Source organism: Malaya genurostris, chromosome 3, assembly GCF_030247185.1.
Source record: "Malaya genurostris strain Urasoe2022 chromosome 3, Malgen_1.1, whole genome shotgun sequence".
NCBI lineage: Eukaryota > Metazoa > Arthropoda > Insecta > Diptera > Culicidae > Malaya > Malaya genurostris.
The window spans coordinates 20791200-20815901 of NC_080572.1; the positions used below are offsets into that span (position 1 = coordinate 20791200).

At 37.6% G+C, this 24702-nt stretch overlaps 1 protein-coding gene across 8 annotated transcripts in view; it reads left to right on the forward strand.

The window, feature by feature from the left end:
• LOC131436365 (long-chain-fatty-acid--CoA ligase 1) overlaps positions 1-24702 on the forward strand; it is an 82444-nt gene that overhangs the window by 29357 nt on the left and 28385 nt on the right. For 7 of the 8 annotated variants that reach the window (XM_058605048.1, XM_058605053.1, XM_058605049.1 and 4 more), the window contains one exon: positions 11511-11665. In XM_058605048.1, the coding sequence (XP_058461031.1) occupies positions 11511-11665 (155 nt within the window). Of the gene's footprint in view, positions 1-11510; positions 11666-19231; positions 20140-24702 lie in introns of those variants that run through there. The other variant, XM_058605055.1, reaches the window with a different exon arrangement.

A 24702-nucleotide genomic window follows, 5' to 3' on the forward strand; every position in this document is an offset into this window, starting at 1 on the left:
GGCAGTATACATAAGTTTTTCTTCGTCGTGGGATCCACAATACATAGTACTATAAACCTCATACATTTCGAATATCACATTAGTATGTTGGTATTTATTAGTAAATCTAAACACTGATTTTATCAATCGGTTTGCTATTATAAATTACATTGAATAAATACATACTTGCTCCAGTGATTGAATCGTTTGCGGCGGATGATAAATTATCCATCAAATGATACAAAACCTGAGAGAATTGACCATAGAGCTGATAACTGCTTCAAAAAAATTCTAGCTATAAGGAGGAATGCCATTATAATTGTCTTTAAAGGTTCAGAAATATTGAATGCTGCGAAAATCCATTCCACAATTTCTTTAGATGCTTAGTACAATTGCTTGCATTCGAGTATCTTAACTCCCTCAAGCATGGAGTTTTTTAAACGACCAACTCCATTTTTAAGTATACCATCGGCTGTCAGACTTACTCCATCTAATTTAATACCTATTCTTTGCGTCGAAAATAGACTATCCATGGCCCAGTGGTACACTCTGGATTATGTTCAATGTAAGATTCTACTAGTACCCGGAATCGGATGATCTTCCGTGAGATCATCCGTTACATTATCTTTTTTTTTTGTAAATTAATAATATCAAAATGAAAACTTATGTATAGAAACAATTTCAGTTATAAGAGAAAAAACGTGTTTAATCCACCTAGCAGTGAGATGATATCTTTTTTTACCAATCCGCATGTGTTTTTTGCATGAATATTCTTCGGTGTTTAAGTTTTCATGACATTATTTTAATGACCGTCGTTTTAAGCGACAGTTTGAGATTTTAATCACTCATTACTCAGTAATGTCGAAACTGCAAATCAGATCGAATTTAAATCTAGAAGTGTGATAATCGATTAAAGATGCCATGATATGTAAGTTCCACTTTAGAGTTTACGGTAATTTAAGGTACTTCCAGAGCCGGTATTCAGGAACCAGCATAACCCAAACCGATTCGTATGGCCATATGACGAATAAATTACAACAGTTTTGAGTCCAACTTTGAAGCTCAATCCCATCTTCTATATCGGTTTGAATTTTAAAAATTCATCATCATGTAATTCGAGAACCGGAAGTCATAATTGGATAAAATTAATAAATTTTTGTATGTATGTATAAATTTAATTAATTTTGTATATGAGTTTATTTTAATTTGAATTTTTGTTTCTGATATTTGATTAGGCTTTTTTTGAGAAAACGATTGAGCTTTGAGAAACGATTTTATACTGGAACCGGAATTCTAAAATCGGTATGGCTGAAGTCAGATAAATTCACCTGAATAGCTGTATAGTTTACATTTGTTTCAAAATATTTGAAAATCAGTGAAGACATCTTTGAGAAATCATAGCACGAATTAAATTTTTAGGTGCCTTCTGAATCGACAAAAAGTTAATTTTTTTTATCGGCTATCCAAATCTGCTAACCCGATAAACCTAATTAATTTATGTGGAATAGACATTTTTATACCAATCACCCTGTATCCCCGAAACCGGATGTTGGATCTGGCTGAAGAGCAAAATGTTTTATAAAATCTTGAAACTTTTCATTTGATTCTTAGATGATTCTTAGAATTCATTTGAATCTCAGATCGGTTCAGCCATCTACGAGTAGAATGAGTTACACAATTTGTCACACACGCATTTGCTGATCTCGACGAACTGATTCGAATGGTATATGGATGTTATGTTCTTCCAGCATTAATTGCTGTAAGTAGTTTAAAACAATATAATTAAAAAAAATCGGCCATCATCTGATTTATATATGTCATATTCGAACGATTATGTTGCCAAAAACGAGCCGTGCTAAAATCGGTCCGAGGCTAAATGTCATGGAAAAGGATGCTGTACACAGCCTTTTTGGTACTTAGAAACAATTGTATGTAACAGAATAAAAAATCGTGTTTTCCGTTGCTCCCAAGCATTGCTTTGTCATACAGCGCTCAAAACTCCTACTGCTGGAATAGGGGGAAAAGTCGTTTACACAAAAATTTCGATATATCCGTTAAAAATGGACGGATCTCAACAATCTATGGCTTGTTGGATAGGTATTATCGTGCGAAATCTAAATCTGAAAACATATTCTGTTTTCAAGGTCAATTGTGACAGATACTGTCAAAAAACTGAAAATTTTGACATAAAACTTCGTATAACTCAAAAAGTAAACATCCGATCTCAAAACCATTCAATAGCGTTTTGGGTGACGGGGAGACCTTTCATTTGAGACTAGTTTTATCAAAATCGGCCCAGCCATCTCTGAGATCTCGACCTCTTAGTTGACAACACACATACAGACACACACATACACACACAGACATTTGCTCAGTTCGTCGAGCTGAATCGATTGGTATATGTCATTCGGCCCTCCGGGCCTCGGAAAAATTTTCGAAAGTTTTAGCGAATTCTATACCTATTTTTTATATATATAAAAAAGGTAAAAATGAAATAAATTAAATCTACCCTTTTGCTTCGTACGTTGTTTGGTACATATCATTCACTATCTCCGGAACCGAAAGTCGAATCGGGATGAAATTTAATAGCAAGCTAAGGGACTATGGTAATATTCATTTGAATCTGAGTTTGTGAAAATCGGTTAAGCCATCTCCGAGATAAATAAGTACACACATATACATACACACAGAAACATTGGCTCAGATCGTCGAGCTGAATCGAATGGTTATACTATTTGGCTCTCCGACCCTCGGTTAAAAAGTTGGGTTTCATAGTGATTGCATAACCTATTAACATGAAAAAAGCTCTGAGCTTTTTTATGATCGATATGTTTGGTTTTTTATGATCGTCTAGAACATAATTTTTATTAGATTTTATGATTTGAAAAGCTTTTGGTACGTACTTTTGTGTTACAAAAGCCAATGCTTCTACGTTCTTGAATGTTATATAAACATATTTCTTCTCTATGTACAGTGAGCGATATCCAATGCACTGTACTCATTTTAAAGAAACTTGTGTTAGATGAAAAACAATCATTATTTTTTTTTTTTTTCATTCGTGCCGTGACTATCGGATCGATCGGACGTAAATTCTGCTTTCGCCAATCGCGTGGTGAATTGTTTTATTCCGTTATCAAGGTCATTCCGTATTCTATTGTCTGCATCAGTGCGATCGAGTGATAGTTCTAATTAATCCGTTCTCAAGGCCGACTGTGAGCTTGTGTAAAGCAGCACTGCGTGTGGTACCGTTAGCCAGCGCCAGCTGGGCGCTGCGCGTATATCGTTTACATATATACATTAGAAACAGTGATAAATATTTATAGTGATAAAAAGAGAAACGTTTCATTGGACAGTGTAGTGAGAGACTAAAAACAAAGTGCTTTTTCCTCAAAGAGGTTTTTTGCACTTTATTGAACTGGAATATTCACCGGTTGCCTAGGACCGGGCCTTGTCGGCCGATCACTTTTCGAAAGCTAAAGCTAAGTATTTTTTTTCTTTTTCCCTGTTGTTCAGTACCATTAGATTTTTATTGCCCCCTAATATTTACCCGCACGGACACATTTCCGTGCCATGACAAAAGGCACAGAATTGCCTGACCTTCCCCTAGATGATCAAATGGATGCTTCTGATGGCAATAAATCTCGCATTAGAAGCTATCCCGATGGGCTTGCACTCCCGGCCGGACCATATGCGGTTTACATCCGGACCAAAGCCAACGGTAAAAAATTGAACCTTCTAAGACTTTCTGAAGACCTGTCCTCGCGATACAATACTGTACAAAAAATTGAGAAAGTACGCCCGGACAAGCTTAGGGTCTTGTTAGCCAGTGCAAAACAGGCTAATGAGATCGTTCAAAGTGAGCATTTCACGCGGGAGTATCGCGTATACGTACCAGCTCGCGAAGTCGAGATAGACGGCGTGATCACCGATCCGAGTCTGACTTGCGAGGACGTTCTTAAGCATGGGGCAGGCGGTTTTAAAAACCCCCTACTCAAGAACGTTAAGATACTGGACTGCAAGCAATTGCGTTCAGTATCGACCGCTGAGGATGGGACTAAGTCCTATATCCCATCAGACTCGTATCGGGTGACTTTCGCTGGCTCGGCTTTGCCTAATTACGTCCTCCTGGACCGAGTCCGTTTACCTGTTCGTCTTTTTGTGCCGCGGGTCATGAACTGCACCAATTGCAAACAATTGGGACATACAGCATCCCATTGTTGCAATAAATCCCGGTGTATAAAGTGTGGAGGGAGTCATGCGGATAACTCCTGCAGTGGAGACAATGAAAAGTGTCTCTACTGTAAGGAGGGGCCGCATGACATCTCTGATTGTCCCGTGTACAAATTGCTTAAGGATAAAATGAAGCGTTCACTCAAGCAACATTCCAAACGCTCTTTTGCGGAAATGTTGAAATGTGCTACGCCACCTACCGAAAATCCTTACGCTTACTTGTCAACTGACGAGAGCGAATATGATGACCCCCTCAAAGGTACATCTTCGGCTGTCCCTCATAGCTCATCAATTAGAAAGAGAAGAAATAAATCTTCTCAAAAGCTCCCTAGTAAGGGTTTGAAGATGTCCTCTGATGGGTTTCGAAAAATTACAACAACTGGTAGTGATGGCAAAAAACCAGAGAAAAAAGCTCCAGGCCTTGGAAAATTAAATTCCGAGCAAGAATTTCCATCACTTCCTGGGACTTCAAAACCCCTGAAAGTCCCTAAAGATCAGTCAGAAAATTTACCAAATACTGGGTTTGTTAAATTCTCTGATATTGTGGACTGGATCATGTCTACTTTCAATATTTATGAACCTCTTAAAAGCCTGATAATGGCTTTTATTCCTACAGTTAAAACATTCTTGAAGCAGTTGACTGCAAAATGGCCCCTTCTTTCAGCGATCGTATCCTTCGATGGCTAAGACACCCACCGAGGTCACGGATACAATCACTGTTATACAGTGGAATTGTAGAAGTATCATCCCAAAAATAAATCCTTTCAAATTTCTAGTAAATAATCTGAAATGTGACGCATTTGCATTGTGCGAAACTTGGCTAACTTCTGAAATACCCTTAAACTTCCACGATTTTAACATTATTCGTCTGGATCGAGATGATTCCTATGGAGGAGTACTTTTGGGGATCAAAAAGTGCTATTCTTTCTATCGCATTAACCTCCCCTCGATACCAGGTATTGAAGTTGTCGCATGTCATGTTACAATCAAAGGCAAGGACCTTTGCATTGCTTCCATCTACATTCCCCCAAGAGCCTCGGTTGGGCATCGGCGGCTCAATGATATCATAGAGCTTCTTCCCGCACCGACGTTGGTTTTAGGAGACTTTAACTCACACGGTACGGGATGGGGCTGTCTTCACGACGATAACAGATCAACTATGATCCATGATATCTGCGACAACTTCAATATGACAATCTTTAATACGGGAGAAATGACACGAATTCCTGCACCACCAGCAAGACCAAGTGCGCTAGACTTATCCCTTTGCTCGACATCGCTACGGTTGGATTGCACGTGGAAGGTAATCCCTGATCCCCACGGTAGCGATCATCTGCCTATCGTAATTTCAATCGCCACCGGATTAAGACCATCGGAAACAATCAATGTTTCGTATGACCTCACACGAAACATTGATTGGAAATGCTACGCAAATTTGATATCTGAGAATCTAGAAACAACACAAGAACTTCCTCCGGAGGAAGAATACACGTTTTTGGCTGGCTTGATTCTCGACACCGCGACTCAAGCTCAGACGAAACGTGTACCCGGCGCGAAAACTAACATCCGTCCCCCCAACCCGTGGTGGGACAAAGAGTGCTCAGAATTAAACGCGGAGAGAACTTCATCATTTGTCGAGTTTAGGAAAAACGGAACACCTGATAATTTTAGAAACTACGCGGCATTAGACGCTAAAATGAAAAGCTTGATTAAAGCGAAGAAAAGCGGTTATTGGCGTCGATTCGTAGACGGATTATCGAGAGAAACATCAATGAGCACTCTTTGGAACACAGCCCGACGAATGCGCAACAAAAACACCACAAACGAAAGCGAGGAATATTCTAACCGCTGGATATTCGATTTCGCTAAAAAAGTATGTCCTGACTCTGTTCCGGAACAGACAATCATTCGCGTCGCTTCATCAAACAGAAACGAAACACCTTTTTCGATGGTCGAGTTCTCACTTGCGCTTTTATCGTGTAACAATAAATCTCCGGGGTTAGACAAAATCAAATTCAACTTGTTGAAAAATTTGCCTGACTCTGCCAAAAGGCGCTTATTGAATTTATTCAATAGGCTTCTTGAGGATAATATTGTCCCACATGACTGGAGACAAGTAAGAGTTATTGCCATTCATAAACCAGGGAAACCAGCCTCCGATCACAATTCGTATCGGCCGATTGCTATGCTTTCCTGTATCCGGAAATTGTTCGAAAAAATGATTCTGTTTCGTCTAGACAATTGGATCGAGACTAATGGCTTACTTTCAGATACACAATTCGGCTTCCGCAGGGGCAAAGGAACGAACGATTGTCTTGCGTTGCTCTCAACCGAAATTCAAATGGCATTTGCTCGTAAAGAACAAATGGCGTCAGTTTTCCTAGACATCAAGGGGGCTTTTGATTCAGTTTCCATAAACATCCTATCTGAGAAGTTGCATCAGCATGGTCTTTCACCAATTTTGAATAACTTTTTGTATAATCTGTTGTCCGAGAAATACATGTATTTCGCGCATGGTGATTTGTCGACAATACGATTCAGTTACATGGGTCTTCCTCAGGGCTCATGCTTAAGCCCCCTTTTATACAACTTTTACGTGAACAACATTGATGAATGTATCAACACATCTTGCACGCTAAGACAACTTGCCGACGACAGCGTTGTGTCTATTATAGGACCCAAAGCTGCCGATCTCCAAGGACCATTGCAAGATACCCTCGACAACTTGTCGACATGGGCTCTTCAAATGGGTATCGAGTTCTCTACGGAGAAAACTGAGCTGGTTGTATTTTCAAGGAAGCGAGAACCAGCACAATTACAGCTTCAACTAGGGGGTGAAACCATAGCTCAGGTCTTCACATTTAAATATCTCGGGGTCTGGTTCGACTCCAAAGGCACCTGGGGATGTCACATTAGGTATCTGAAACAAAAATGCCAACAGAGAATCAATTTTCTTCGTACAATAACCGGATCATGGTGGGGTGCCCACCCAGGAGACCTGATCAGGTTATACCAAACAACGATATTGTCCGTGATGGAATACGGATGCTTTTGCTTCCGATCCGCGGCGAACACTCATTTCATCAAGCTGGAAAGAATTCAGTATCGTTGTTTGCGTATTGCCTTAGGTTGCATGCAGTCGACTCATACGATGAGTCTCGAAGTGCTCGCGGGCGTCTTACCGTTGAAAAACCGATTCTGGGATCTCTCATATCGATTGCTAATCCGATGCGACATCTTGAATCCGATGGTGATTGAAAACTTCGAAAGGCTTGTCGAGCTCAATTCTCAGACCCGTTTTATGTCCTTGTATTTTGATTACATGGCTCAGAATATTAATCCTTCTTCGTTTGTTTCCAATCGTGCTCATTTCTTGGATACTTCTGATTCTACTGTGTTTTTCGACACTTCCATGAGAGAAGAAATTCGTGGAATCCCGGATCACGTGCGCCCTCAAGTGGCCCCAAATATTTTTTATAATAAATTTAGAACAGTCAACTGTGAAAACGTGTTTTACACTGACGGTTCAAACATCAACAGGTCGACAGGCTTCGGCATCTTCAATCAAAACATCACTGCTTCTCACAAACTCAATGATCCGGCTTCAGTTTACGTCGCAGAATTAGCTGCTATTCAGTACACCCTTGAGATCATTGAAACCTTGCCCAAAGACCATTACTACATTGTCACGGACAGTCTAAGCTCAATAGAAGCTCTCCGGGCAATGAAGCCAGGAAAGTATCCCCCATATTTCCTGGGGAAAATACGGGAACACTTGCGAACTTTATCTGAACGGTCTTATTTAATATCGTTAGTCTGGGTCCCTTCGCATTGTTCCATTCCAGGCAATGAAAAGGCAGACTCATTGGCTAAGGTGGGCGCATTAGAAGGTGATATTTATGAAAGACCAATCTGCTTCAATGAATTTTTCAGTATCTCTCGTCAGAAAACTCTCGAAAGTTGGCAAACTTCATGGAGCAATGGCGAACTGGGACGATGGCTATATTCCATTATCCCTAGGGTATCGACGAAACCTTGGTTCAGGGGGATGAACGTGAGTCGCGATTTCATTCGTGTTATGTCGCGGCTCATGTCAAATCACTACACTTTCAACGCACATCTCCGGCGTGTTGGGCTTGCGGAGAGCGGTCTCTGCACCTGTGGCGACGGTTACGAGGACATCGAGCATGTCGTGTGGTCGTGCGTAGAGTATCGTGACGCCAGGTCGAAGTTACTGGAATCCCTTAGGGCCCGAGGTAGACCGCCTGAGGTTCCGGTTCGGGATGTGTTGGCGAGTCGGGATAGTTTATATATGCTTTTCATATACCAGTACCTTAAACACATTGATATACAAGTGTAATGTGTTATCCCTCGTTAAGAAAGTATAAACTCCACCTACAGGTTCGACACTAACATCCGCCTGATTCTTTCGATCCCCGTCCCTGTCCACCATCTTCATTGGAACTAACAAGTTCTTTTTTTGTCACTAACTTTTTCGTTACCCCTTCCCTGTCTCTTCACCATCTCGATGGCAACTAATTAGATCTTTATCGTTTTCAAACATTTTGTTCCCACATCCCCTTTTTACCCCGTTTCCACAATATTTATTTTTTTTTTCATTCTCTTCCGTAACATCACCATCATCGTCCACGGAAGGCCGCCCCAGTCGAAAACCAGCATGCGGGCCACCCGCCGGGCCTTCGTAGCCTGGGGGTGTTTCCCGCGGACCCACACGGACCGAAGGATGCGGCCAACATGGATCTTCGCCAACGGCATATGGAAGACCCTCATGCAACATTCAATTCACCGGCCACTACCGATCGCTTCTCGAGAATCCGCTACCGCTACATTACATAATGATACTATTCTAGCTTTAAGTTAGTCGTAATTAAGATTAGTAAATACCCTTGGCATCTTAGAGCTTAAGCAGTGTGCCTTAAAAATTATATTATAATATTGAATAAAAAAAATCATTATTTTTGTTGAGAATCCGGAAATACTTTTGACAAACTATTGATTGTTGCCTTTTCAAAATCTGTGACTGATGTATAAGTAACATTGAAAGATTTTGCAATTTTCGAAAACCTATATAGGTTCGCTCGGTTTTGCTAGGTGCTAGGTAAGAAAAAGTTGACCAGCGGAACGAATCGTCTTGTCTCACCTGCCAATCGACGAATATTTTCACTGGTTGAAAACAACAGTATTCGGCCATGTTCGCTATGCTAATTCTCCCAAAGAAATGGGACTTCATCTAAGGTTTTTGTGAATTCTTCCAAAAGTTCATCGAAATCGCTCTCAGACAAAGGATCCTTCGGTTAAGAACCGACGAATCGTTGGGTTCTTTGACATATGCGCTTCTGTGTCAGTTTCGAGATTATGGTTTAAGCCTGATAAAGTAATAAAAATAAAACATACAGCACGACTGAACTATTACAATAATTCGTATTAATTTATTATGAATAGGTTTTCTCAAATGTATCTTTTGAATCGAACGGATCATTATATATCACACATAGTAATATTTCGAAATATCTAAAAATCTTGTCTATTTGAATCTAGTGTCAGTGACTAGTACATTTAACAACGTATTTTCAGTGACTACCTTAGCTTCGAATGACCAATGGACATTATGTTAAGCAAATAGTACGCAGACAAATTTTGTGAGCAATTCCTTTTTTTTGCAAATTATATATCTGTATATACCTGTTTGTGGTAAATGCATCCATCGGATGACAGTTTCGGTCTATCTCTATTTGTCAATAATATTTCATAAGTTTCCGAACTGCCATTTCGACATTCAGTTACACAGCACGCAAAATGAATGATTCCAAAGTAGTTTTCCGACAGCGAGTGATAGTGATTACCAACAACAATTTAAAATTGGAGAATAAACACTTTGCATCATTTTGCTACGATATTCCATTATCGACTTTTAGAGCCGCATACTTTGCCCCAGCTTAACCCTGGCGATTAATTTGATATTGATATTCAGTGGATATATGCCATTCAACACACCCAGAATTCACCCTTACATTGTATTCGACTTATTGTTTTATTCTATCCTCCGTTATATTCGACTTTATGTTCCTTTTGACTTTATGGTGTATTCGACCTTATGGTTATTCGACTATTTGTTACATTCGACCTTTCTTTATATTCGACGTTTTGTTATATCGATTTTTTTCGTATTCGACCATTTGTTCTTTCGACCTTTTGTTCATCGACGTTTTATCATTCGACCTTCTGTCATTTGACATTTTAGAATATATTCGTTAACTTCCATGCAAAAAAATGTTGGTACAAACGTTGCACAAGACTTTATGAGTAAGAGTGAAGCTCGTTTGTTGAGAAAAAATTAAATGACACCTTTGATTTTATTATCTAAAAGTTGGGAGATGATAGGTTAAATGGGTGGATTTATCTGAATATTTTCTTGGGGTGTAATTTGAGTCAATACACCATATAAGTGAACATTTGTTTACCGGATAACATATTCGGAAAAACTTGACTGTGTGGTATAGGGTGACTGTCTGCGATGGTATTCAGATTCCAATCGTCAAACACTTGCTCGTAACTTGACTTTAAGCAAGATTCAGCCGACTTTCCACGTTGCTTTTAAGCAGATGGTTTTCAAACCCCTTGCTCTATTGAAAATTGGTGAGTAGGGAAAAACACAAGTTGTTCGGTGGTAACAATCTTATGTATGGTGCAGGTTACTGTTGGCTTGCGTTTCATATTCAGGATCATATTGCCTTGATTGAACCGAATGATGAAATTTCATCGAAGGTAGTTATTGCTGGCTCAGCTAGATAATTCCGCCAATTACAAATTCATTAATTTTCCGAATTTTAAGTGACTTGAATGACGGAACTGCTAGTGAATAGAAAGGGTTGCAGCGAACATAGAATGTGGCCGTGGAATATATGGTATAGTATGTGCTAGGATAAAAGCTCAAGAAATAGTCTACTAAATGTAGTGAAGCTGGAAGATTTTTAAAAATGTTCGAAAATCAATTATCTACTTTATTCGATGCATGGAAAGTATTAAATTCAAAGCATAATTTTACATTAAAACTTTTTTTGTTTTTATGCGAATTCGATCATAGAGATCAATCTGTTTAATCTTCTTCATGGGAAATCAGATAAATTATAAAAACAGGTGGCAGCTGCATGAATTTTAGCTTTTGTATTATTTGTAGCCTAAGTGCAGGCGAAATGATGATAAAGCTTTTCTAACGTTCTTCATTAGCTGGAACACATCGCACTAAGCTCGTTTTGTTCTTTTCTGTTTTGCCTTCATAGTTGATGATCTCGACGAATGCCTTCGGTATGTTGGCGGACCCGGTGGCGCCATTGCACTGACCGGTGTGGCTGCGGCGACCGCTTACTACTACGCTACCAGACCAGTACCCGAGAAACCACTAGTGCCTCTAGATAATCAGTGCCCGATCGAAGATGTAAGTACTCATACCGACTACAACCACTAACTACCGTAACAAGCACGCCTTGAAGAAAAAAAAACTTTTTATTTGACAGCCAGGGTAAGTTTCCGTCGATTCAAACTCGTCGCTTTGCCACTTCTTTGCCATTATCGATGACGTGTCCCATTGCCGTCGCTTGGGAATGTCGTTTCTATAACGGTTTGATGACGTTAGTGAGCTGGGATAGGATGAAGAATTTTATTCTAGTTTGATCAGGCGGTAAGATATTGTGACGCAATGTGTAAAAAACAATTGTTCATGTGACTGGCGGTGGTACGATTCTTGATATCGTAGAACTATGTCACGAGAGCGGAATTTACATTTTATTTCTAAGAATGTATGATAAACAGGGTGTTATAACGACAAAAATAAAATGAAAACAAATCGTCAACGCGTGTCTCCTTCAATCCAGCTCGTTAGTAATCACATTATTGCGACTTTTAAGAGAGTTACATATAATTAATTTTCTGCGGCGCTCTGGCATCGACACTCAGTTCACCGGTGGTCAGCTTTGTGTTTATTAATTACTTTATTTTTATTCTTGATGGAAAGGTGGAGCATCCAATCCTAGTGTCATAAATTAGGTTACTTTTGGTGGGAACGGTAAAATTTAAAAAAAATAACTCGTTGAAATATTCCGAGAGAGATCTAGCTCGCTTACATCGTGAAATGTTGTCGCTGTGCTATTCAGATCATCGACAGTGATTTTAAGCGGACCATGGGAAAAAGATTTGACACTCTTCCTAGGCAAGAGAGCATCTGTTTCTTTTAGGAAAGCCGAAAAACGAAACTGGTACTAGAGTTACTCGTCACTAGACACGATGTTCTTTGCTCGGTTGGTTGATTAATTTCAAACTTCATTAACCTGTGCAATATGTGTCGGATTGATACCTTAGAATTGCGATATGATATAACGCAGACCGTAGGTAGCCATCTTACCGGGACTTAATCGGTAAACAAAAAGTTTGTTACGACTAGTAGGGAAGTATTTTCAGCCATAAGTGGGTTTATTTATCTTACAAGGTTGAATAAGCTGATGGTTACATACGATTTGTTTTCAATGGATGTAAATTGGTAATTAGTGGTATATAAGCCAATAAACACTTTCGAAAGATGCGTACCTCCTCCGCTGTAGGTGTTCGAATGGTGGATGGAGCAAACGAAACACTCTGAACAAATGAATGACCAAAAGAATGTTAGCTCCGGGTGGGATGAAAGAGAAATATTTTGTGAATTTAATGCTTGTTTTGGCATATGTTATGATCCATCTTTTGTTGTTTAAAGATTAATTCGATTCGACGAATTGATCTCCGATGTATATTTTGTTATAAATTTGTAAATATTATTTGTTTGGATTATAAATTCATCAGTTTTTATTTTGCTTTCATAAACAATAAATAATTTGAATGTAAAAGCAATCAAAACATGACGCTTTCCATACTATTATTAGAATCAATATATTAATTTTTCTGTTTGTTGAAAAAACTGCCCTCGCCCTGCATTCGAGCTGTAATTATTTTATTGTACTTGAAAATAATTTACTGTTATGATGCAAATCCTGTTTTTGCCACTTCCTCTGGAGTCCAATCTTCGAATATAGTTAAAATTTTAACATTTAGATTTGTGCTTAATTCAATAATCGTGACTTGTAAAAACAGAAAATCATGCACAGAAGATAAAAACTACCGGTTGTTTGATTTCGTTCTACTTAATTTTTAGTTGTTTTGAATCTTTTCTTTCATTCGCTCCCTTCATTGTTGCTAAAAACCAAAAATCAAAACCCCCCGAGTGTTTCGTTCAATAAGCTAAAATTTAGCAAACCGCATTCAATATGAAATTGAGTAAATACGATTCAACTGTTGAGTAATTATAATTTACTTGTGAGTAGGGAAGAATCGGAAGTTTTGGGCCACTCGTGTTTTATGGAATAGGTTTGAAATAATTTATTTGAAGTTTTGACTTTCTCTATGGAAAGGTAATAGAATTGCTGGGGAAACCGACTTTTGATCGAAACTTCGGAGACCCCTAGTGTTATATACAGAAGATCAAGTGACTGTCGCTTCTGGTCCCGCACAATTTTCTGAACCTTGGCTGAACCAATTTTACAAGCCTAAGCTCATTTGAAAGCGACTTTTAAGTTGTGAATCAACTACGATGATCAAGTGGTTGTTCCTTTTGCTTCCGGAGATATAATGCTGTAAGTGACGTAATCGACGAAATGCGTTATTTTTTCTTATTTTAAATTTTAACTGGCAACATTTTGCTTGGTGAAAATACGTTCTTTTGATGTTCATACTTTCAGTTACTGTTACTGTAACAGTTGTTCAAGTAAGTGAAAAAAATGTTCTATCGCACTCCAACAACAAAGACGGGGCCAGTTGGAACATACATGATTACACATAAAATAGTCAAATATGGATAGGAACTTGCTTTACTCGTGTTTTAATTGAGTATATTAACAGAAACTGCATTTATCATTTTAATGAAACAAAATTGAAATTATCGATTTTGAGGTGATTCGTCGCGAATTGTTATTTATTTTTGTTTTGCCTTTATCATATAGAAAGGTTATGCAATCACTTGCAAACCCGACTAGTAAAAATTGGTCCGGAGGGCCAAGTGTCATATACCATTCTGTTCAGTTCATCGAGCTGAACAATGTCTGTGTGTGTATGTGTCAAATAATCTCACTAGGTTTTCCCGGAGACGACTGAACCGATTTTGACATATTTACATTCAAATGAAAGGTCTCACGGTCCCATACAGAATTCCTGAATTTCACCTGAATCAGAATTCTGGTTCTGGGTAAAGTGTGCTAAATATTGTACACCTTCACTTAAACCGGCGAAACAATCTACGCAAAACTTTCTCTCAACTGGTCTAAAACCTACACAAATCGATAGCCATTATCAGTAGACAACAGAGCAAACCGATTCCGGCTATCCTGGATCCCGATCTCCGATTACGGGTGCACCAGAAATAGTGGTCATATATTCCAAAATGGATCTCACTCATTTTTCTCAGCGATGGTTTGACTAATTTCCACAAACTTAGATTTAAATGAAAGGTCTCATGGTTCCATACTGAATTCCTGAATTTTATCTGCATCAGAATTCAGTTAAATATTGTACACCGTCACTTAAACCGGCAAAAAACGCAAATGTTGTTCTAAACTGGTATCAAAACTGCACAAATCGACAGCCATTATCAGTAGACAACTAAACAAACCGATTCCGGAAATCCTGGTTCCCGGAATCCGGTTCCGGAAGCACCGGAAATAGTGATCATATATTCTAAAATGGATCTCACTCACTTTTTTCAGCGAATGTTTGACAGATTTCCACAAATTAGATTCAAATGAAAGGTCTCACGGTCCCAAAAGAAATGCCTGAATTTCATTCGGATCCGACTTCCGGTTCCGGAGTTATGAGGTAAAGTGTATTAAATATTGTACACCGTCACTTGGGGAACCCTGCCTTGATGTTATTCTTAGTGCAAGCTAATGGCAATGCTACCTGGTAGTCGCACACAGAGTTGACAAATTTCCATACACACTATGATCAATTGGTTGGTTGCAATTGGAAGGAAATGGAAGTACAGTAACATTGTTCTCTTTGAAATAATTGAGAACTTTGATTGAAAATAGAATAGAATCATGATTGTCAATCAATAAATAAACAGGCTTGTCTTGGGATGTCGTGCATATTCCAAGAAATGTCAAAACTTCACAAAGTTTCTTCTTTCAGCCAACAAGTTTGGTTCACATCACTACTGCGTCCTTTTGGGGCACCATTTAGAAAGTGGTCGTTGAAATTAACCTGGGGAAAACGAAAAATGGTGGAATACTATTTCCACTGGCTAAAAGCCTGTTCGCACTATACCTGGACGACCGGGACTGGACCGTCCGGAACTATCCGGAACGATTTTTTTCCTCATCCGTCGGCGCTGGAAAAAACTCGGCGAGGAATATCGGTGGCAACCAAATGGATTTATCCCGGCTACGGCATTCCAATACATACACACGCCGGCAGCTCAGTCAGTTGAATCTGCTACAGCTACGGTAAACAGTGTTCCTCTTTCCAGGGATATTATTATCCCTACCTGTTCAAATCCACACCGGGCAAAAATTCGTTGTGGTCGTTGAACTCTCCTAACCTCTGTTTCATCAACATTCAAAATGTCTGCAGCCTCCAAAAGAAAACGCCCAAAAACTTCCTTCAAATTGATTTATCGACATTCACGACAATTTCACGTCATATTGAAACTTGAGGCGCGAGCTAAGCTAGTGGCTTCCAGTGTCCGAATTTATAAGGGATGATGTCGTTTGAGAAACGATGTTAGCCGATCGGGCCAGGCCATTTGCTGATCTGATTATTTTTAAGGTATCTTCAGGGCATTGGCTACAGTATACAGGAACACAAGTTTGCGTACCTCATTAGGGGACAGACCGTAGTATATATCTGCAGATCTAGTAAAATACTCAACCAACAGTTGCTCGTAATATATGTGAAAAAAGACCAGTTGTAATTCACCAACTGGAGTAATGATGCCTTTACGAGCTTCGGTTCAAAAGTCGGTTTTTACGGTTACGTTTCTCTATGAGAAGGCCAAAAATATTTTCCTGTTTTTTTTCGTCGATGAACACAATTATTTTCCATACTTAAAAACATTGATATTTATATCATTTAATTCAATTTTGACATCATTGCAGTCATAAAATATGAAAATATAAAAATGCAATTACGGTGGGAGTTTTATATCCTGTTTGAAGTTTCGCGGTATCACGCAGAGTAATAGTATCAAGTTTAATGGCTTCAGTTGTGTGTTCCATTTTTTTAACGCATCTGTATAAGCGTTACATGCGGAATACCATTTGACTTAGTTATTCGAGATCACAAAATATCTGTGTAGGTAATGCAAATTTGCATTCAAATTTCTTCGGTATCCGGCTCCAGAATCATACAGTGATATGTACAAAAAGTACGTAAAAAATGTGCATAAATTTCTTTATTGCTATTGCTTCCCGGCGTTGCACAGTGGTCAAACGCTGGCCAGTTGGCTATATTGGAAGTTTGTTTAAACACAAACATCCTTACATGTTTAATATAACTCTATACTATTCACGCGTTCAAATTTGAAATTGTTTTGACTGAATTTGAATTTATTTGCTTTTTAGAAATTGATCATTTAACACTGTTTTATGCATTTCTTTTTCGAATAATAATTTAATTTTTCAATAATTTAGCGAAAACGATATTCGTTTCTCTGGAGCCTCAACAGTCCCTTCGATTTCAATGATACTCAAGAATAAGCTGCTTGGAATATAGTGTAGAACAAAACTGTTCCATTAAAATTGGTAAAATGTTATTGTTATGGACATTGATTTGAGTTTGATTTGAAAAATGTGATTTTCCCATAGAAATGAAGCTTCACTACTGTGAATAGGTGTAAAATTTGGGGTAAAGTATGCGCCTTCGAACAAGCATAGGTTGATTTAGCGCGGACCTGCGCAAGATGTTGCAATTTTGAAAAAAAAGTGAGTTCTTACCATGACAACATTATTGCCTCCAAACAAAATTCCAAATATCAACAGTTGAATTAACTGTTTAGTCAACGGAATCCGCATATTTTTTCTTATTCACACGTACACACTTAAAAAAACCCTGTGATTTTACATCTTATTAGATGCACATAAATGGAGCGTCGAAGCTCATGAAAATTTACGTGGAAGAACATTTAATATTGTGTCTAAAACTCCATACATGAAATTCATTGATATAAAAAAAGGATTACTGAGAGCAACCGTCGCGACTTGAACCAAGAATCATTGGATCGTACGTCTGTTAATCGACTGAGCCACAGAAGCATGCATCTGCTTGGCTGGTAAAAGGTGCATTTCAATTCATACAGTCACACCTGCCAGCAGAACGCAAGTTACAGTCGAAACCAAAAAAATTTAAGCTCATCTAACATTAAGTCATTACAAATGAGATTTTCCGTCATTTGACAAATTAGGTCTTTATGAAATACATCGTATGAGGGATTAGGTCACCAGTAAAATTCAATTTTTTTTTGGTGTGTATATTTATTGAAATTTTTCTATCATAAAGTTATATTTATCACATTTTAGACTTTGACTTTAGTTTCGAAATATCATATTAATTGAATTAAATTAACGATTGGTTATGTCGTTATCTGTCCGCATATTATTCTTGCTTGTTGAGAAGCAGAGCTTAGACAAAAAGCTTATTTATTGTCATAACTGTAACAGCAAAATCGTATTGCTCAAGTCAGAGCAAGTATTTATTTTATAAATACGTTCCAGATCGATTACATTTATTGAATTAAGTTATCTACGAAAATATACACATGGAATATGAAATAGCTTTGAATTTGATTTAGCAATTGTTGTAGTTGTGGATTGAAAAAGGACCCATTCTTCGTATATTATTTCCGTCACATAAGTTTACTTCGAGGAATTCCAAAATTCAAGATTTTGTCATCAAGCTAATCCGAATTGAACGGAACTTTGACAAACCGAAAAATACTGAACAATTTTAAAGCAGCGAATTTAAGAACATTTAGCGAATGCGGACAAATAGAATACTATTAACTTTTCAAACTGGAGAAATGTAACCATCTAATATTGTAAGTTTGAAGTTTTATTAAGAGTACTGTAAAGCAACCTTTAATGGTCCTTCGAAACTTATTATATGACGTTAGTTCTTTTTCAGTAAATCAATTATCTTTTAGTTAGCCGTTAATTCATTCTTGTCCATTGGGCCTCCCGAAACAAGAAACAGTCTTTTGAGATCTTGTTTTCAGTGTGAAGTATTACAGATTTCGCCTTTCTTTTTCAAAATGAATGTTGACAAATCAATAATGTTGACATGACATATTGACATACTTTTGTGGCTTTATTGGTAAGAATTTCACCTTTTACGCGACAATACTTGCAGTCGAGACCTAACATTGTAACACCCAGATTAAACCAATCGGATTATTTGATAATCGTAGAAAATTTATTGACTAAAATGAAAATTAACGCAAATTTTATGGAAATTAACGAAAAGGCTTATGGAAATCAGTTATATGTTCGTTCTACTTTTTCATTTAAATTATTTAATCTTCTTTTGGGAATCTGGTATTTACTGATCAAATATTGATGATGAAAAATTTTCTTGAAAATTTTCTGTACTCTGGAAATACTTCCTTTAACCACTTCGGGGCCATCTTCGATCACTTACTACTTCACTTACGTATCAAGTTAAAAATTTACATTCTACCGTCCTTTGCTCTTTATCATATATGTCTCCAATATCATCAGCACTCACCTCGAAGCCTTGAAACTAACCATAACGGTTCGAGCCGGGGAGACTGATCTCTTTCGTCCGACAACAACAACAATAAAAAAATATACACACATGCATAAAAAAAACTCAACCTTCCGCGCAGGATCGCGATTGCTAATCTTTTTCATTAGTAAGGAAAACTGCGTAGAAGGAACAACCAAAACATCTAGCAGTTAGCTGAATAGCGTGGTCGAAAGCGGACGCATGGTTATCATAACGGCTGAGCGCCGGTCGTCGGTTAGTGAACACAATTTTCACATGACCACCACCCGGTAGGTCGGATCGGTAATAAATTCAGTTCATGGTATCCTGTGACTGCTCTCTTGAATTTTGTCTATCATGTTCGTGTCGGGCGCCCCAAAGATTTGAGCCAAGGACTGTTTGTGTAGTTGTAACTGTTGTGACATTACTATTCGGTGTCTACGTAAAGGACCAATATTGCTACAAACGCAGTAATCGTTGGAGGGATGCGAGAGGTTGACCGAAAATAAATAAAATAATAAGTTTCTAAAAGTACCTATAATTAGATCGGGGTTTACTTTGCGAAATACGAGTTAATTACTGAACTAGTCACTTTCGAGAAGCCACCAGTGAAGCTTCAGCGTTGTTGTGCGCGGCATTTTTACGTTCTTTGAAAAAAAAAACTCTGTGAATTAATGCTGCTTTGAAACATGTGACGTGGGGAAGGTGGTATTGAACTCATAAAATTTGATCGACCATGATCACGTGGAGTCACAAAAGTCATATATTACATTGTTATTGAGTGCTGAACCTCCCTGCTAAGTGAAGAAGAGAGAACAAAAGTTCTACACTTTCTGATTGCATCGTAAATTTTCTTGACCTACCGAAGGAGGGATATCGCTCATTCGCTAGCAGCTGTCAGGAAAAAAAAACAAGTATAACAAAGTGATGATTCACGTGGTGTGAATTTTCGAGACATCATAGTTAAACAATAATAAAATAAGAGTACCAAAGTACTTTTTAACATTTACGGAACGGGGTAAGAGTCAACATTAAATATCCGAGATGTCTTGCTGCGGTTCGGTAGATCCGATCCGGCCACCTATAAACCCTGCCTTCCAGAGTGATACACTGAAGGTAATTATAACCTACTATGTGAGATATTTTGGGAAAATGTGTCATGGCTCAAATTCCTTTGCTGATTTTTTTTTGTTCGGTGTACTTGAAATTGTCCCTCCATGATGTCGAATTTCAAGGAAACCCAGTCTGGCTACTAATCTAGCTTGCTGAGCGCAGTGCGCGAAGTCGTGACGGAGATGCGCTCGATTGTTGATTATCGAAGGTAGTGCACTTCAGTGACGAATACGAATAATTTAGTGCTGGTAATTGGTATTTTTTCCTTACTTCTAATAAAGCTGTCCTCGTCCGACGTTCAACGAATAGCTTGAATCGTTTGCATTGACCGTAGAGTGATACTATCTTATTTATAATTTCGAAAACGTCAGAAATTTATGATTTAGCCCGATGTTGGCATTGACATTTATTAGGCGTGTAATGTATCCGGATAGGTAATGCATCTCGTCTTGTTTACTCTCAAAAGAAAACGTAGATTGCAGTCCTTCCAGTCGTATTTATTTAATACGTAGGGTAACCATACAATACATTCATCTCATAAATTACAATTATTTGTAGAAACTAGAAGGGTCGAAGACCAAGTTATCCGCAAAAAATGTAATGGCTCGACTACTGAGATGACTTTTGGTACAGTTTTTTTGGGTAACCGTCTCTTTATAATAAATAAGCTATTCTACGTACTTCATAATACAATAAAATCCGCGAAAATACTGGAATTCACTTCGGTGATAAGGGTGTTCTGATGTAATTCTGGAATAATACCAACACACAACCTGAAAAATTCTTTCATAGTACTTTTATTTTTGGTTAAACCAAGCCAATTACGTTTGTTTGAGCATCTATCGACAAATTGCCTGCAGAAGAAAAATAATATTTTGTTTTTTCTCGAAGTTAACCAAAAAATGGATATGGAGGTAATGTTGTGCACTATACAGAATAAAGTAAATTGAAAAATGGAGTACATAATACGTTAAGAAATCGAAAAATCTTTAAAATTCTGAGACACGATGTACTTTATTTCGATTACAACAGAAATATGTACACCGGACCGAAATATATTAGTGTGGCCAAAATAGCTCCGTCACCCAATTTACCAAAGTTTATATTTTCAATATATTGAATTTTATGTAGTTTTGTTTTTTTCGTTGTTGCGATAATGAATATGTCCGTCTGTGTCAGTTGTTGTTGTCAGGTTGTTGTTAACAAAATCAAATCAAATTAGTCGCAATAGGAAGGTCTCCTCGGCTGTCTCAAAGCTGTTGAATGTTGTTAAGATCATATGTTTACTTTTCGAGTTATTCGCAGTTTTATGTCAAAAATTTCCGTTTATCGACAATATCTATCAAAATTGTACTTGTAAACAAAATATGTTTCGAGATATAGATTTCACACAGTAATAAATATCGCATATCGCACGATAGGCCCTTGCGAATATCGCACGATGGGCCCTTGCGAATGTTACAAAATATAATGCTCATTGCTCGACTCTACAACCACCATTTACACAATAATCGATATAATCTCGTAGATAGAAGCCCAATCTACAAAATTATGCGCAATATGCTTGAATTTCATGTTTTAAACTTGAGTAATGAGCATTATTTTTCGTAACTTTCAAAAGGGCATATCGCACGATATGCCATAATCACATGTTAGTACCGGAAACGTTGTCCGAGCACGATATTTCTTTGGCATCGTTCAAATGCACACCGTCGAACAAAGAACCGTTGCTTATAGAAAAAGAGCCGATGCTCTGTGAATGTGTGTGTTCATGAACATTCGAATCGAGTGAAAGTTGAGCAACCGGCTCGTGCATGTGCAATTCTTGTTCACTCCCGTTCTCAATTTGGCGAGACACAATCGTATTTATAACGACCTCAGAAAAATTAGGGTGACTTGGAACTGGTGTTTTTCAAATTTGGTCGGAAAATATTTGTGCCGCATGAAAATTCAAAAGAAGAATGTCACTGTTCCCTCGCAGAATTGCAAGAAAAATCAGTTTCCTATTTAGAATGTCAATCTGATGAAGAAACATCTAATAATAGTGAATCGGATGACTCTGATTTTGACGGTAATGAAATTGATTCAATTTTACTCTCTTTCCGTATATGCAATCATGCAGTTTAATATCATTTTCAGAAATATTTATTTTGAGTGAAAGTAAAACAGCGCAACCACAAAAATCTTCCGACCTTGAAAGAGATCTTGCGACGGCAAAACAGATAAAAACTGTATTATCTAAAGAAACGTGCTTCACAAAAAACTGTCATCATTATCATCATTAATCGATTGGAAAACAAAAAAAAATAAAAAACCTGTTTTAATCCACCTAATGGTGTAATGATGCCTTTCTCATATCAATCATACTATCATATATAATACTGTGGTATTCTTCAAAATAATTTTCTTCGTTTCCTAAAAACAATAACCGAAATCGGTTTGTTTGACCGTCTGCTGATAAAAAACTATTAATTGGAGAAGATTTGAGGTCGATTTACTAAACTTTTTACGGTTTTTCGTCCTTTTCAGTGATGGTATACAATTTTTAACACACTTTACCCTATATTTCCGGATCGAAGTCGGAACCAAATGAAATTCAGGAATTACGTATGGGACCACAGGACCTTTCATTTGAACCTCAGTTTATGAAAATCGGTCACGCCATCTATGAGAAAAGCTAGAAAACATATTTTAATTTTTTTGCACATTTTACCCCATAACTCCGAAACCGGAAGTCGGATCCAAACAATATTCAGGAATTTTGTATGGGACTACAAGACCTTTCATTTGAACCCAAGTTTGTGAAAATCGGTTCATCCATCTCTGAGAAAAAGTAGTGCACTTATTTTCACAATTTTTTGCACATTTTACCCCATAATTCCCGAACCGGAAGTCGGATTCAAATAATATTCAGGAATTTTGTATGGGACCACAAGACCTTTCATTTGAATCTAAGTTTGTGAAAATCGGTTCAGCCATCTCCGAGAAAAGTTAGTGCAAAAAAACGTTACATACACACATACGCACATACACACACACACACATTTTGCGTACTCGACGAACTGAGTCCAATGGTATATGACACTCGGCCCTCCGGGCCTCGGTTCAAAAGTCGGTTTTCACAGTGATTGCATAACCTTTCTATATGAGAGAGGCAAAAATGTTGGGTGTATCGAATTACATGGCCAAAACTGCTCTGAAAATCCGCAAATCGTCAGGGTATGGTGCAAATGCCTAGTGGTGATGCAAGATTCGTCGCTCTTTATTACCGAGTACTACCGTCGAAAAAATAATAAGTTTCTATCAGTCTGATGAATGCAGTCGTGTTATGCCCGGAAAAAAAGGATTGTATTTCCATAATGATGAATGGGAAGAAGGAGAGTGTTCAAAAAAGATTGGTTCTATCCGACATCAAAGATCTACACGTTAAATTTTTAGAGAGATATCGAGACATAAAAATTAGTGTTTTAAAATTCACAAAGTTGAGGCCAGCCAATTAAAATGTTATGAATGTTCAGATTTCACATTGCTATCGAAAAATATTGCTGATCGCTTCAGAACCCAAGGTGTTATTTATTTTAATTTTATTTTAATTTATGACTTCTGGTCAGTCAGTAATTTTTACTTTTTTCGTTTTTTTTATAACGATATCAAACTAACTGGAGATTATAAGAAGAGAAAGAATATGAAATTATAGAGCCATAGTACTCAAGGAAGCGAAAGGATGTGAAGAATAAAGTGTGGAAAAGTGAGACGTGACAAGGGTCATTTAAGTAAGCAGAAGGCATCTCGTATCTAAACTTTTACCTTCTACCTGAGGAGTCGAACTTAGGCATCTTAGCGATACGAGTCATCCGAGTCTCTGATATGTCAGAAAGTAAAGGCAAAGGTCGGTTGCCATTTACTATCCGAACCGGTTCGACTGTTGTTACGTTGTCGAGTTGTCGTTACGTTGTAATGCCATACAGAAATAACTTATCTTTCCATAACTTGAAAACAACATGTTTTCAAGTGAACTAGTTGAAACTTAGTCACCATTGACATTACAAACATTGAATGAATCCAGAATACTTCTCTATAAGCAATAAAAAGGCAGTTGAGTACTTAAAATCACAATCTTAATACAAGGTTCAAATTTCACAACGATTTAAACACTGTCGAGTGGAATTCAATTTTAATTGACTGTTTTTTTATGCGCCTTCAATCAAAATCTGTTAATAAAGATATTAAAAATAAACAACGAAATAACCCTATGTTAAGAAATCTCAAAATTAATCCAAGTAGAGTTATTTCTCATAATTTTGAATTCATATATTTAGAGAATCATATTATCATCACAATCGATGTTCAATCCCTATATTGTTTTCTTCGTGGTTTCGATAGTGCATATAGATCAAAAATGACTATTTTGCCCTACATTATTTTCACTAAAAAGTAGTTTTTAAACAAGTTATATTCTGGTTTTATTTATGTTTTATACACTTCTTGTGGCTCCATATTCTGTTCGCCATATTCAAACCAACAAAAGTTTTCTAGGTTGCATTTTCGTTATCATTACGTTGCGAA